A 15,634-nucleotide genomic window follows, 5' to 3' on the forward strand; every position below is an offset into this window, starting at 1 on the left:
TGTTTCCTTGCTGTTCTGGTAAGATAATATTTAGAAAATCAAGAGCAGAAAGGCTATACTCACCATATCCTTCAGGTGGGAGATGCTCTGTGTGGTTTGCATGTTTACCCTGCAAGACAATCAGTAACAAAGGTTAAGAGTCTGAATGTGCCAAAAGAAAATTATTCTCATATCACATTGGTAGAAAACAAACAGAATGGAGAATGAGAATTATTATTGCTATTAATGTAATCAGTAATGCAACAGAAATAGTAGATGACTGTGGGTTAGCTTACTTAAAGGAGGAAGATGCTAACAGCAATTCAGTGCGATTTGCTATGATGGTCTTAGATAGACATGATATACAAGGGAAATGACAAGTCATCATAATACAAGGAAAACACTAAAGCGAAGCACAAGCAATTTTGACAGCTATAAGAAAAATAAATGTATAATTCAGAACATAACAGAAGCTACGCTGAAATAACATTGTGAAAAGAGCAAAAGTGCCAACTGAAATATGGAGTTTAGCGCACACACAGTCTGCCAAAGCCTTTTTCATTCAGTCTTGCTGTGTTAACCACAGCAAAGCCAATGTTTATGGGTATTTATGGATCTCTAAAATATGTCCACACTTGTGTTGTAGCTAGGCTGCCAGCTTGCGCAGAGAAGCAGCTAAACCAAACCATAATAAACTACAGGAGAGATATCTAATATATTTATTCCACTCAAATGGTTTAACGTGGCAATGGAATGTAAAATGCAGACTTGGCAGAACTGAGTCATATTACAACAGCACAGCAAATGTGAAAATTCTGTATAGCGTAAGCAGGATCCCTTTCTTAAAACAGACTAGAGTCTGACATGTGATAGCAAAGCAGCTTCCCCTGTCACGGTTTCATTGTGCAACATCAACTGAGCAATGCCAGACACTGGATTGAAACTGGTGCCTATAGTCTAGCAGGGCAGTTATTTGATCCAATCACAGATTCACTGCTGCAAAATGTTCTCTGGAACTAGGTGTTAAACATGATATCTTGTACAATAATTTTCCCAGATTGCAGGAGTCTGCTGAGAATGAAAAGGGACCACTGATGAACATTTACTGGCTTCATCCAGAAGACTGAAATTAGATCATGTAACCTAATGTTCTCTTAGTTCTGACAAAAGGCAAACAAAAAGTTTGTTAGCTTAAAGCTTCATTAGTGACAATAGTACAATCCATCTGTCAGTACAGGGGCAGTGTGCTGTACTGTGAAATCCTAGGTATACCGGCGGGGCAAGAAAGACTGAAAAGGAGGAATTTTCCAAGAAATGTCCGACTTAAACATATTTTTAGTAAGGGAATTAACATGGGGCAAATTTGAGCACAACTATCAGTCTTGCACACTTGCAGAAAAACACCATCTGCATCAGAAAACAGCAATCTGAAGTTCAGTGAAGCATACAGTACGTCTCTGGCAAAATGGATGCCCAACAATGCTTCAGTTTTAAATGATTGTAACCACAATGTACTTTACAGTTTTCTGTGTTCATTGATGCATGCTGATAAACATCAACCAAGAGTGGATTTTTTTTCCCCACACAATAATCAAACTGTGGAAATGTGCTCTGTAGCTTTCAGACTTGAATCCTAACAACACTACAACAGTCAGGAGGTTAAGTTTTAGAAAAATACTGATCATCAGCAACGGATGTTAAAATGATGCACTGAAGCAGTCGAATACAAGCCAACATCAGAATCCACTGCAGGGCATACTGTCATTATGAAATAAATTAGAACGATATGTGTAGCGTCTACACTGTGTACAAAGACACCAGAAAAAAAGATTTGACCTTTTAATGAACATCAAACTGTGCATAAATACATATAGAATATTTAGCACATTCTGCATAATGGTGTAATTGCAAACGTTTATCTGCATATTTAGCATAGTTGTAAGTATGACTGTGCAAATAGAAGTGTGCGAGTCTGTAAAGCTGGCTGCTACTGCGGAGCTCCAGCTCATTAGGCCCAGTGGGTGATGGCAGCAGGTTGTCAGCAGTGGTGATTTCGTTAACCTTTACCTCAGTGCAGACACAGAGGCGAGGCAGACATTTCATCCTGACCTAAACAATTAACAGATCTTCTGCCAAACAGGTTATGCTAATATTCTGTTTTCAATAAAAGGACTGATCCCCCTTTGGAATAAAAGGACTGATCATAAAATTATTTCCTGTGGTGAAAATTAAACTGAGTCATTTGTTCAGATATTTGATTTGCATCCACATATGGAAAGCTTTTATAAAGTTTTATTCTATAAAAGTAGGTAGCACTCAATTTATTTCTGATAATTTGCTTTCTATTTTGATAAACCAGTGTGTTCTTACCTAACATGAATATTGGATTGGCATAAAAAAAATAAATTCAACACCATTTAAGATTCTTCTTACGCAAATGGGTCCTAAAAACCTGTCAACACCCTAGGCCTTCTGAGACAAACAATAACACATATATAGTATAAACAATTAGCTTTCAAATATCACTATACAGTGTATTATTAATATGACAACAAATAACATAATATAAAAAATATAAATAAATAAATAAATGTGACAAAATAATAATTATTTCTGCATGCATATTAGGTTAAAAAATAGTCAGTGGAAGAAAAATCCAACTGAGCAAATTTTTTATTTTTGTAATTTTGTATGAGTGTTTAACTGTCTTTATTGCATTTTTTTTTCAAATCATCTTGAAGCCTACTTATGTTAAAGGTAGAGAGCCATATATATATATATGACAATGGGAATACACAGCAATATGCAGACAGTGATGGATGTCAATTTTCCACAAGCAAGGAAAAAAAACAAACAAAAAAACCCAAACAAACAAATTATGCTTCTCAGCTCAAATTCAGTCCTCTTAGACTTTGCTCTGTTTACCATGTCAAATGGTCACTGTGTTTCCAATGGTTGAGTTCAAAATCACTTCCAAGCAGGGAAGCGGGTTGTGTTACTATGACAATCAGCAGCTGCAGCACAAAAGTTTTATATCTCACCTCTCATCCAATGAGAGGATGACAGCAGAAACACCTTCAGGAAACTTCACAGACTACCACAGGTTTAGTTAATGTGAATTCTGACTATTTCTTTATTGATAAAGTAACTAAATTATGAACTTATTTAATTGACATGACACATTGGTGAAATTTGATAGGTGTCTGCATTTTCCTAAAGTGTTACCATTTCAGCTTTGTTTATAACAACCATCAGCATTATCATTATTATTCAAAATACTTGTGAAAAAAATAGAAATGCAGTATTTTTTCTTTCCATTTTGCCCTCCACACTGAAAAACACCTTACCTTAGGAGGTGACTGTTGCTGCTGCTGGGGGCCCTGCTTGTTGGAGGCTGGCTGTGCATGCTGAGAATGTGGATGATGGTGGGGATGGAGGGCCTGTGAAGACGAATGGTGTCCTTGCAGGGGCCTAAGGGCACGAGGGATGAACTCTGGAGCCAATGGGTTGAGGACATAGGTCTTTTTGAGCTCCAGGGCCTCCAGCTGAGCCTTAATCTGCTCGAAGGTGATGCCATGTAGGCTCGAGTTTTCATGGCAAATGGAAATAAAGTGCTCCCAGAATTTTCTGGAAGTGGGCAAAAACAAAAACAAAAAATGTTGAAGATTTTCTTCTAGTCTCTGGTATCGTTTCTTATTTGAATTGGGTGTTTAATGGATTATCAATTGAATTTTTTTGCCTGCCAGTGTTACAAATGACTTGGGGGATAAACATAAAATATCACGACTATTTATAGCAAAGAGGCATGTGCACAGTGCAGAAAAACTAGAGGGAAGAAGGAAAACGAGGAAAAGGAAAAATCTTTCTAAAGCATTGTGTACTTTATTTAGAACACAATGCTTTCCATTGATATGATTAAAACAAACAACAGCTGTCTATAAAAGATGGCTAACAAACTAATAGAAAAACCCTAAACCCTTGAACTGTGAGGAACCTGGTGGCGCTGTTATACTGTCGTTGGCATTTTGCTGGCACGGCTTGAGGCAACTTCTCACTTAATGTTAAGAGTCATTGTAAACCCCCTAAAAACCTACTAAAAGCATTTTGAGCCGTTTTCTCCTTTAATTTGTCATCTGACTTTAGTTCTCTTCTGTCCTGAAATGTGCAGTCAAAAGAATGTGGCGATATAAGACATTTACATTTCAAAAACAAACTTTTGTGCTGTAGGAGTAGCTGTATCATTAGCAGTCAAGTAGGTGTCAACATTAGGATAAAATGGGAACTGCTATGAGGGAAATGTTGGGCAGGCTATCGATCGTGTCCTAATCTGATTAAATGATGAGTAAGTAACCCTTTAAAAGAAAAAATAGAAAAGGAAAATGGTACTTATTCTGCCAACTGTGCAGACTGTATTTTTTCAGCTCTCATTAGGAAGAAAGAAGTGCAGAGTTTTTGTTGCCGTTTGTGAACTGAGTGGCAATCAGAAAACATTTTTAAAACTACAACACCTTGCAGGTAGAGGCAATCATTTAACCTGTTCAGTTAATAAAAATATATAAATATTGAATAACAGCTTGGCTGGCTACTACACTGACTTAGACATTTTGTTTGCATAATAGCATAAACAAAACCTAAGCAAAGACAAACTACAGCTGCTATGGAGACAGCTGCGGAGGTGGGTTAAAAAGATTCAAATAGTACAGAGAGGATCTGGCAGCTAGTAGTGACCCAATTATGGTTTACAGAGTACGCCACTGCTCTCTCTGTGGTGAAAAATAAGCAGATATTCAAACGTGAACAAACTCGACACTTAACAACTTTTATGCACTTACATTAATTTATCTGATTATCAAACTATCTACCAAATGATCAACTCCTAAACCATTAATATAGTAGTTTTAATTAAACCTGAAACTTTGCATTTCAATCAAACCTTGGCAGTCTGATTTAAAATGCACTGTGCTGGTGTATAGAGACAAAATTATTAGTAACCAACAATATGAAAATATTAATTAGGCTATATTTACCTGCAACGCCCAACAGAACATAGCGCGATGGGATCTCCCACAACTGCAACCAAGGACTGGGCTCTGGTGATGGCTGTATTCAACAGCTTGTAGTTGGACAGGAAACCATAGTCAAGGTCCTCTGTCGAGTCCTCAACCAGCTGCTCTTTGCGCTTGATGGCCGTTTGCTTGTGCTTGCAGGTATGCCGTGTACGCACCGTACTAAGGAACAGCACCCGGAACTGTTTGCCTGCAAATATATTTTTAAATAAAACATTTTTAAGCCCTCTTAAAAAAAAAAAAGAAAAAAAAAAAGCTAAACTCAGAAATCTTAAGAACAGAGATCTTTGGAAAATTCTAAAAAGATTTATTTAAAAAGATATGTTAGCAAGACATAACAGTATGACAACAGAAAATATTACAAACAAAAAAAGTAACCCATTTGAAATCAAAATAATTATTAGAAGAAGATTTTAGGAACTTGCTATTCTCCATTTCAATTTAACTTTTCTCTTTCACTATCAAAAAACAAACCAAAAAACCCCAACAAAACACAGAAAAGGAGAAAAAAGGCAAAACTTTATAGCTTACAAGACCTTGCCGAAGACAACCAACTATCAACAATCAACTAAAGTTGTGGCCGAATAAATTTCTCCAGTAGCTTATGTGACATTTATTATATTACTGGAACCTGAATGAATGGTAATTACCGTGTTTATAAATGTTTATTAATAAGTATACCTGTATTGCCTGTTGAAAGAAACTATTGAAAAACATTACGTAAATCTGTTAAATTCAACTACTAACCACTAACTCGAGTTTTTTTCCGTGTCCATGTGTTTCATGTATGATTAATGAGGGAGCTAATGACCTGTGGAAAGCAGCTGAATGTGATACAAATGAAAGCTGCGTGAGACCGACACAGAAAAGAGACTTGGGGAAAAAAAGACTTATTGTACAAATCATATTATGAAATCTTCTTGATTTCATAATGTGAGACACAATATGAATACATTCGAGCTACACCCAAGATTGAAGGCATTTGTTTAGTTTGTCTCCTTCATTTTAAGCAACATTTCAAAGAGAAAAATAGGAGACAACCTTCACAGAATCAAGCATTTCTGCTTAGGGATTTATGCTCTGAACTTGTTTATATTGTTTGTCTTTTCGAATGCCTTACCATAGATATCTTTAATTACGATGATGTTTTAACACTTGCTAACATAGAATACTACCAAAGCCATCCTAAAATATCAGCTCATTAATTTAAGATATTTTCTTTTTACTCATAGAGATGTATCACCTTAACACATGACACACAAAGCACAGCATGTGCTAGTAAATATTTGTTCCTCACCTTGGACATTGAGCACTCTTTCCACGCTGACCTCAGGCATTCTCTTCTTCCGTAGCTCAGCACGAATGCGGAACACCTGGTCAGCATATGGTGACACCACCCCAATGCTGCCTTCATCCAGCTTCCCCCAGGCCACTGGCCACTTTTTGCGCAACTCCTCCACCCGTTCCACGATCTCAAATACCTTTGGAGAGACAATCAAGACATTTGGATTTAGGGTCTTCTTTAAACAACTTTTTAAATAAAAATGTATCCCACTTACAAAATAAACATACGTAAGTGTTATAACATAGCTGTAACTGTAAAAACTAAACACAGGCTTGCAAAACAATTAATATTCATTTAAAAATACAATTTTAACATGAAGCATCAGTCCTGACAAATAAATAAATAATAAAAAGTAAAATGTTAAATAACTGGACTGAGCTATATTCTCCAATACCTTCACGACTGATCTTTTCTACAACCACTCTAAGGTGATGCTACCTGACAATACTGATCTGGACTCATGCCTAATGAAATGCTTAAAAATCTCCTTTTTTTAAGTTAGCCCAACTACCATGGCTGAGGTGTGCCTTCTTGGTAAAACTGTGATTCAGTTATATACAATCCAAACTTAAATTTTAAGGAAATGAGACTCCAAAGCAACAGAAAAGAAACCAAACATTCACGATAAAACCATAACTGTGACAGTTTGCTGTGTCTGCAGCATTTTGAAGACCCCATGAAATGTGTATTTAAAAATGTTGTTTAAAAAAAAATAAACTATTGGATAGATATCGCCACATCTTTAAGTTTAAAAATTCCTACAACTGGCAAACTTTGATGGAAATAATTTTCAAGTTACAATTTTAGAATTAAGAATTCTGTTATTAAAGTTGAAGTGGTTGCTTTTTCAATTTTCACTGAGCTTAGCCCTAAGGGTAGAGGCTTTGAACAGACTCTTGCACAACAGACATAAGATGTATGAGCGTGTTTTACTCAATGTATACTATTTCACCATGGGTCCTGTATCAAACAAACAGGAGGTAATTAATGTGGCATTGAGAACAAGAACGATCATTGCTTTAATTGCTTGGAGCATGACAATAAAGGCTTAGGGTCCACTGAAAACCTAAATAAGAACCCATCCAAAATTCGGACTCAGTAATTTATGCTTCATGTGTTTTAATGTAGGTCTAAGTTGGTATCACATTTGAGTTTATGGGTTTCATCTCAGGAATAAAAGGCAATGTGCGTGACAAATTGCAATGATTTGCCAAGGCAAAGACTGGTAACAACTTTAATTTCTATGTAATTCAAATACAGAATGTTGAGTGTATAGGTCCACATCTAACAATCATGCATAATTATGTCTCTGTAAAAATCAGACACTAGGCTAAAGTGCGTTTTTTACTGCCAAAGATTACTCAACTTTTAGTTATTTTTGTATTGTATTATATTACTCTAACCAGCTAATGTGTGAAGTTGGCAACTATACTGGTAAGAAACCATTTCTTGATCTTTTATTTTAACTAATTTTTTTTTTTTATCTCTTAGAGTTTTTACAAAGCATCCTTTTTTGTAAACATGCTTTTGCACAAAGCTCAGTTACGGCACTCTGAGTTTAAATAGGTGGAGTTCAGGGGCCATAGTGAGTAGCAGTTTATATGTTTTAGAAGTGCATAGAGGCCAATACACAGCGAGTATAATTATACACATAAAACACAGGAAACTGGTTTAAATATGCTTTGGGTTGCATTTAGTACCAGTCCAGAGGGGGTCATTACGCCACTTATTTAACACCTTGAATTATTTAAACTGAACCACATTATTTCCATAAGATGTTTATAAGACCAAAAATATTTCTTGAAGGCTTTATATGCCATACCTCAGCATTGTTGTAGTAGGCAGTGCTATTCTTCTCCTGGACATCTTCTCCTCTTGCTGTGAAGAAGGTCAGAGGGTAGAAGTCCTTATGGGAGGGCTGCTTCCCACTTGCCATTAGCTTCCCATCATAGAACAATTCTGAAGTGTAGCTTTACGAAGGGAAGAAGAAAAGGAAAAATAAAAGAGTGACATGAATTTGGAGGACAATTGCTTGATCTTGGTAATTGTTTTTAATTTTTCAAATAGATGTTCACAAAAACTGATATTAACGTGAACCACATGTCCCGCATATATGATTCATGCATTCCTTGAAATTAAGCTTTACTATAAGGATGGGTATTTGTTCACTTTTGTCATGATCGTCAAAACGTGTTTGGATCAAAATGGAGCAGTATTGAAACTCTACTGTGCCCAATGACAATACAAACTTGCCTTATGTACAGAGTATGCATGTTCATGGGTACAATGTGTATACTACCAGTACTAGTGACAACTTAAAGTATAAAAATTAAACAAACATTTTGATGAGAGGTGATCCTTTAAGCTTCAAAGATGTACAATGAAGACAACTTTGTACTTGCTCTCTAATTGTCTGCCACTAGTATTGATTTCTAAAGTGATCCAGGGAGCATGAAGTTGGCATGAGGCTGTTTGTGATTTTATAGCAGCAACAGAGTTAAGCCCAATAGAAAGATGCCACTGCAGTGGAAACCCAAGCTCTCTATGATCAAAGAAGGATCACTGGCAGGCAAACCGTGGTTAAACCAAGATTAAATTTATGTAAATGTGATCATCTACACATGTAGCTGTTTATGAGGTCCAATTTGAACAGTGAAGGAAAGCCATAATGGATGAAGACTGCTAGACCAAAGATCTGTAACTGAAAAGGGTGGTAAAATGGACCAGGCCCAGAACATGGGAACGTGTAACTATGCTGCCCAAAATTGAGTCTCAAAAAGTGCAGGAGCAGTCTTTGTCAGTAGTTATGACTGTGTTGTAGAGCAGAAACTGACCAGTAGATCAGCTAACATAAATCTTAAGTTAAACTATTTTGGGATAATAAACAAGTACAACAAGAAGAAGTAAAGAGCTAAGTGGTCTGAAACCCAGATACACATACGTGGGCACAAGTTGGTCCTAGAATTCTTTCTACTGAATCACTTTCAGATAAATGACGCTACCCCACCGTGCACCTGTGGAGTGATGTGACTGTGTATAGACACAGCCAAAGGGCATGGCTTAGACAGTTATTCCTTTTTTCCTTCAAACTATAATATCATGGATATCATGCTGTATTATGCTTAATAAGATGAATGAGGCACTATTCTGGCAACATACAACACTAAGCAGCAGACTTACCAATGGTAACAAATGGTAGCAGAGCAGGTTTATTTTTCTGTAATGATGTCAGGCAGCAAGCCAATAATAAATAAATAACTGTGTACCTGTGTTGAGATGGGGGGTAGCAGTTCATTTTTAAGGTGTTACAGTAACACAACAGCAAGAAAAGACTGCAAGAATTTTGGTTATGGAGTTCCAGAAATGAGTTATTTTTCCATTTTGATGGCAGCCAAGAGTAATTAAAGTTGCAAAGGACAAATCCTTTTTACTGCAAGATGGAGCCACAGCAGGAGGACACAGCAATGGAGACAGATCACCAGCATGGCTGTGGAGAGCTTAACACTGAGCCAGCTAGCAGGTGAGTTGGTTCCCTGAGCAGCAACACAGTTAACTGTCTAGTTATCCACCTGCTGTCTAACATGGTCCCTTTGGATTGAGGAACAAACTTTTCGACTGGTCAAAGCCTTAATGTCTCAGTAATTATCAAAAATCACCAGGTCAGTTTAACTGAGAAATTGCAGCACAAGTCAGCTTGTGTCTGACATATATTCACTCAGTAAAGCTTAAGACCCCATCCCTCTCAGCCTCTTCAGACAGTACTCAAGACAAGGTAGCAAGGGAAAGCAGGCACTTACTTGATGATAGCTTCATGGGAGCGGTAGTTCTCACAAAGGAGAATACGACAGGGGAATTCAGGGGGGTAGTGCTCATACAGTCGATCCAGCAGGGACACGTGCAGGTTGCGCTCCCGTGCAAACTCGCTGTACACAAATGGACTGAGCTGGAAATTGAAGGAGAAGAAAAAAAGAGGATGTAGTAGTAGTGAAGGAAAGCTATGGTAGTTATAAAATTACACCCAAGATATTTCACGGTTCCCCTTCATTATTTTTCCTCTTTAATGAAGTCCATCAAAGCTTTTCCATGTTGACCAAATATCTAAATAAATCATTTGTTATTGGCAAGTGACATTTTACTGCTGACAGTCAGTGAAATTGTATACAGTGTTTGATTGTAATGTAAATTAATGATGATGATAACTTTCTGTAGTGATCTATACAGGACAGGAAAGTCGACAGAAGAAAGCTGAGTGTGACTGGGAAAGAAACATATGGATGCATTGGTGGACACTGCGTCTTAATACTGTTTTTCTTTCCTCCAAGAAATAGAGAGATCAAGTAATTTAAGCACAACTCATGCTGCATCTTCATCCACTTCACTACCGGTAATCCTGTGCACAGTCTTAAAACCAGCAGACGAGGAAATTAGGTTTTAATTCCTTGTGTTGGCTTAGAAAGCTTGACTGACATGAGTTTATATTTTGTTTTTTGTGGTTGAAGTGGTCTCTAAAACCACAGAGCCACAGTAGCTGCTGCCTGTTCCTTTGTTTTCTGAAGTAGGTCAGATAAGAACCTAATAATAAGCAAAGTGCAAAATGGTATTACTATTCCTTGATGTCCCGGGTACCATCTGTAGTTTGATCCATCTCCTTAAGTGTTTTGACTTTGGGCTAAAGAAAAACCTCTTCAAGCATTTGAGACCCCAAGACACTATAATGTAGTTGTTGTTATTATATAGCAATTCACAAAGCAGTATAGATACAGTTAGTCTTTAAAAAGGGCCACTTTTGAGGCTTCTACAAGCTCAAAGTTGAATTCTTACTGTCTTTGTTTACCTGCATGTGGTCTCCGGCCAGCACGATGCGGGTTGTCTTGCTAGCTAGAGCAAAAGGCATGATGGTTTCACACTCCATGGCCTGGGCCGCTTCATCCAATAGGATATGAGTGAACAAACCTATCAAAACAGACAAGACACAAATATCTATTCACCTGTACATATATTACAATTTCACTGCTTCAAAATTGCTCTTTATTCCCATTTATTACGATATACTTTTCTAATAAGAGCATAAAGGTGAAGAACTTGCAGCATTGACCTTTCTCGTTGAGTGGAAAAGTGGACACACATCAAGTCAACACTGTCAACAGTTCTAGGCTAATGTTGATCTTAAATAAAATGTTTATCTTTAGTTTTCTGTTGTTTGTAATGTTGACTCCATTACTTATTAATTAAAAAAAAAATCTTACATCAATAAAATCTTACAAATTTGTCACACAGAAACAACAAACATTCATGCTCTACGACCAAACAGTTTTTTTGTTTGTTTGTTTTTTAAATCTCTCTCACACACGCTTCATTGGTGTCCTTTATATTTTTTTCTCCCATTGTTTTAACCAGTCTTACAACTTAAAGGCAGGGTTCCGTGCACATACAAATGACTAAACTTTTAGTCTAACCCTGCCTTAAAAAGCTCTAACAGAGGTCGGCAGAATGAGGGGAGAGGGATAAAACAGCATGGCAAATGAGTGCTACAACAAGGAGCAAGGAAGAGAGGCTGAAAAACAACCAGCAAACATCCTCTAAAGCTACACTATTTCCACAGAAAAGGACATGCAGATATGAAATTTGACAGTGGGAAATAAAAAAACTGACAAAAAAGTAAACAAACAACAACAAAGAAAAAGGGCCTGGCAAGAAAAGAGGTGGAGCAGTTTAATTTGAAGCAACATTCAATCCTTAGTATCAGCCTTTGAAAATGCAAAAAGCCTGCAAAATATTTTTTGCAGGCTTTTTTCCCCCCCAACTACAAAGCCTGAAACCAGTGTTATCGCCTTTAACGCTGTATGCACTTCACTGAAGCATAGGCTGGCACTGTTCCCTGCAGTGATCCTGATAAAATGGTAAACATTTTGATGCAACAGTCCATGCACTGCACACAGAATGTGAATAAGTAGGTTTATACAAAGTATAACTGAGAAATGTCCCATCAGAATTATAAAGTCTATATCTTGTAATGTTTCCCTTATTTTCAGTTAATAAAGGGAAAAATGCTTGTTGCAGAGCTTACAAATATTCTAAATAACTACATGTAACTGTGCGTTAAACAATACACATAAATAGTCTCTGGCTTGGCTTTTCAATAATTAATTTAAAATATGAATTTGGATGCATCATAGCAAAGTTTCAGTGTTTCACTATGCAGAGAGCAAAATGTTAGTGAAAACAACTTTAGAAAGTGTTGTTAAATTTTCATTTTTCCTTGAAATTTCCCTCTTATTTGCTATAAACTGACCGTGCGAGTCCTACAACATCATCTGTACATGCACTTAGAGTTTATTAAGCAGTGGAGGGAAATTTAATTATCATGGAGTGCTGATTACCATAACATGTGAAATTAAAAGCATGTATAAGACAAAAAACATTGGCTGTTTGTCCCGTTATAAAACCAAAAAAGGGACGAAAAGGCCTTAAGATGAATAATTTCCTTATTATACACTCAATATCTTGGTATGCAAAGAGCAAACATGTTAGAATAATAAATATAAAGTTATGTGCATGTCAATTGACTTATAATACTCAAAAATGAGAACATTTTCTCAGGCAGATGAGTAGAGATTAGTTGCGGTGTGAGAGGGAAGAAAAGATCGTCTTTATGAGCATCAGATGGTCAGAAGCACAAATGAATTTATATGGTGCTTACCACTGCACTTTGGAAATGCCTCAGAGAAATTATTCACAAATTCATTTGTTGCAGCCATCAGTCTCTGGGCTAATAATTGAAGTTTTTGAATTTGCACAAAACCGTAGTAAGCGAAAGAAGGAGAGTAGGGTAATAAGGAGGTGAAAGAGATCAGAGGCACAGAACTGCAGAAATGATTTGGTAGAGAGATTACTCTTCAATAATAAATGACAATTTCTTCTACTCACACGCCCAGTCTCGCACATTCTCCCTTTTAGTCTTTTTTTTTTTTTTTGGCTCTTTTCACACTGTAAAAGTGATTTGAAAAGTGTGCAAGTGTGAAAGGGTCTTGGAGTGCGTAACTAAACCTACAACACAAGCTTTGTAACGAAGCTCTGAAAGCTGTGTGGAACTCCCCCATCAGAAGGACAGTTTCTGATCATCTACTTGAATGTGTTGTGGCATAGTGTGATCTCAAGGAAGGGGAAACAGCATTTCCTGACATCCATGAACTTCAGTCAGTCATTGACTGCAAAGGCTTTTGCCACCAATTACTAAAATACCCCCTATATTTAAAATTATGCTAGATTGTCCATCGTTTCTTTGCATCTGAAACTTGAGGAATGTGTATAAATAATAGTTGTAATTGCTGAATGGTTAATGCAATACTTTTGTTGAATGTCTGCCCTTCAAGCACATCAGTGGTTTGATTTACAATCCACTTGGGTGGTGGATTTTAAATCACAGAAGGAAAGTTGCAAGAAAAAGAAATACAAATCCAACTTCAGTTAGTTATGGGCCTAACTGTATATAGAACTTTGCACAGTAGAGAAAAGTAATGCATCCAGGCAAAAACATGCTGTGAGGGCTGCACAAATTAGTAGAAGCAAAGAATGTCTGTTTTTGCTGGGAATGGGATTTTTGCATATCATAATAACAAGAATTTGTTAAGATATATAAAGGCATGCTAAACAATACATGCACAATGTCTACATGCCAAATCCCATACCTAGACCATGAAAAAAAAAAAAAGCAAAGTCATCAAGCCAAACATAAAAGCCTAAACATCATCTTTCGGGGGACCTGTGTTTTGGGTGCGAGATTTGTTATCGCTACTTAGAAGACTTGCTGGCTCCCAAGTGTCTCGTTTCCTGGAGATTTTCATCACCATCAACCAACAGGAGAACAGGACAGATGAAACGTGGGGAGGAGGGCTAATGATGTAAAAGTACATTAGAAACAGGCAGATGGTGTTTCCAAGCAACCGACAAAGCCCCCTCCGCTGACACATTAGTGTCGGTTATTAGCCTGCACTGACAAATTGGTTTGTTTTCCATGTCTTTTACATAACTTAAATGAGTTCCAACCCTCTATAAATGGTGGGCCCCTGCCAGCAATGGTTGTCAGAGTCAGTGGGGATGACCAAAGAACAGGAAATGAGAGTGACTGTGTTCTGTTTGCATACATTTACAAGCCTTTAAAAAAGTGTGCACACGCATGCTCACGTGCTGTAAGACATTTTAGAACATACTAGAAAACTCATTTATTAAATTGCTGAAATTATGGTTGAACCATTCTGGGAATTCGAGCAATTTTTTGTTGTTGTCGTTTTTTTACCGTTTCTCAGCCTCAATTATTTAATCAGCAATGCAAAAAACAAGAACAATCCTGAGTTAAATTAAGCCCCATCTCACACACAAACCACACTTCAGCATTCATTCAGCATGTATGCCTGATATATAATGTGTCAGCTACTCTGGCTGGCAAGTTTAATCCAAGTGCAAATACTGGTATGCCAAATAAAAGCTGCTGAGAACAATGGCTGCCTCAACCAATAGGTCAGCGTGACTTAATGGGTTTTTTTGTTTGTTTGTTTTCATACGACTTACCAGGCTCCAAGTCAAGCTGGCAGAGGTACTGGGAGGTGCTGAGGGTGACCACCACCACGCGGTGCCTGAGGATGTCCTCCCTTGTGGGCATCTGGAAAGTGATGTGTGTGCTGGAGATGAGACAGTACTGCTGGACCACTGGGTGGACCGTCTTCACCCAGCGGTTCCTGAAGTATACCCTGGAGTGAGCAAAGAAAGCAGAAAGATCAAGAGTTACAATCACAAAAAGCAAATACTCAAGTCTCAGTGTGAATGAAACTGTTAATTTTCATTTAATTTTATATGTTTTGTCTCACTTAAAAGCAGATAGACTGGAAATGCTTGTAAAAATGCATGACTGCACATGATATCTGATGTGCACCTCAGACTGAGCGCAATCTTATCCACACAGAAGGCTGCCAAGAGCAGACCCTTTGGACATACTTTCTGCAGTGGTGCACTTTCAACTCTGCCCCTAAATATTCAAATAACTTCTGTATTGACTGAGTTCACTCAAAGCAGACAAGTGGACCCAAGAGGAGGAGGCTCCAATGCTTATGGAGGAATTACACTGGAAGCTCTAGAAATCAGACCGACTGCTCATGTGAAACAAGTCATTTGATTGCCCATATGGTCTCCAGGCTTGTGTGTGAAAACACAAACACACAGCCTAACCCCAGCCTGGTCAAGGAACACA

The 15,634-nt window shown here is 37.4% G+C and overlaps 1 protein-coding gene across 1 annotated transcript in view; it reads right to left on the reverse strand.

Annotated features, from left to right (window-relative positions):
• Positions 1-15,634, reverse strand: part of helz (helicase with zinc finger) — a 46,667-nt gene that overhangs the window by 7,705 nt on the left and 23,328 nt on the right. The window contains exons 18-25 of the mRNA XM_005736294.1: positions 14,959-15,137; positions 11,225-11,343; positions 10,188-10,333; positions 8,213-8,360; positions 6,343-6,526; positions 5,007-5,235; positions 3,327-3,606; positions 64-109 (exon numbers count right to left, since the gene is read on the reverse strand). Of these exons, the coding sequence (XP_005736351.1) occupies positions 64-109; positions 3,327-3,606; positions 5,007-5,235; positions 6,343-6,526; positions 8,213-8,360; positions 10,188-10,333; positions 11,225-11,343; positions 14,959-15,137 (1,331 nt within the window). The remainder of the gene's footprint in view (positions 1-63; positions 110-3,326; positions 3,607-5,006; positions 5,236-6,342; positions 6,527-8,212; positions 8,361-10,187; positions 10,334-11,224; positions 11,344-14,958; positions 15,138-15,634) is intronic.

This window comes from Pundamilia nyererei, unplaced genomic scaffold (genome assembly GCF_000239375.1).
Source record: "Pundamilia nyererei isolate P.nyererei 1_Seehausen unplaced genomic scaffold, PunNye1.0 scaffold00068, whole genome shotgun sequence".
Lineage (NCBI taxonomy): Eukaryota > Metazoa > Chordata > Actinopteri > Cichliformes > Cichlidae > Pundamilia > Pundamilia nyererei.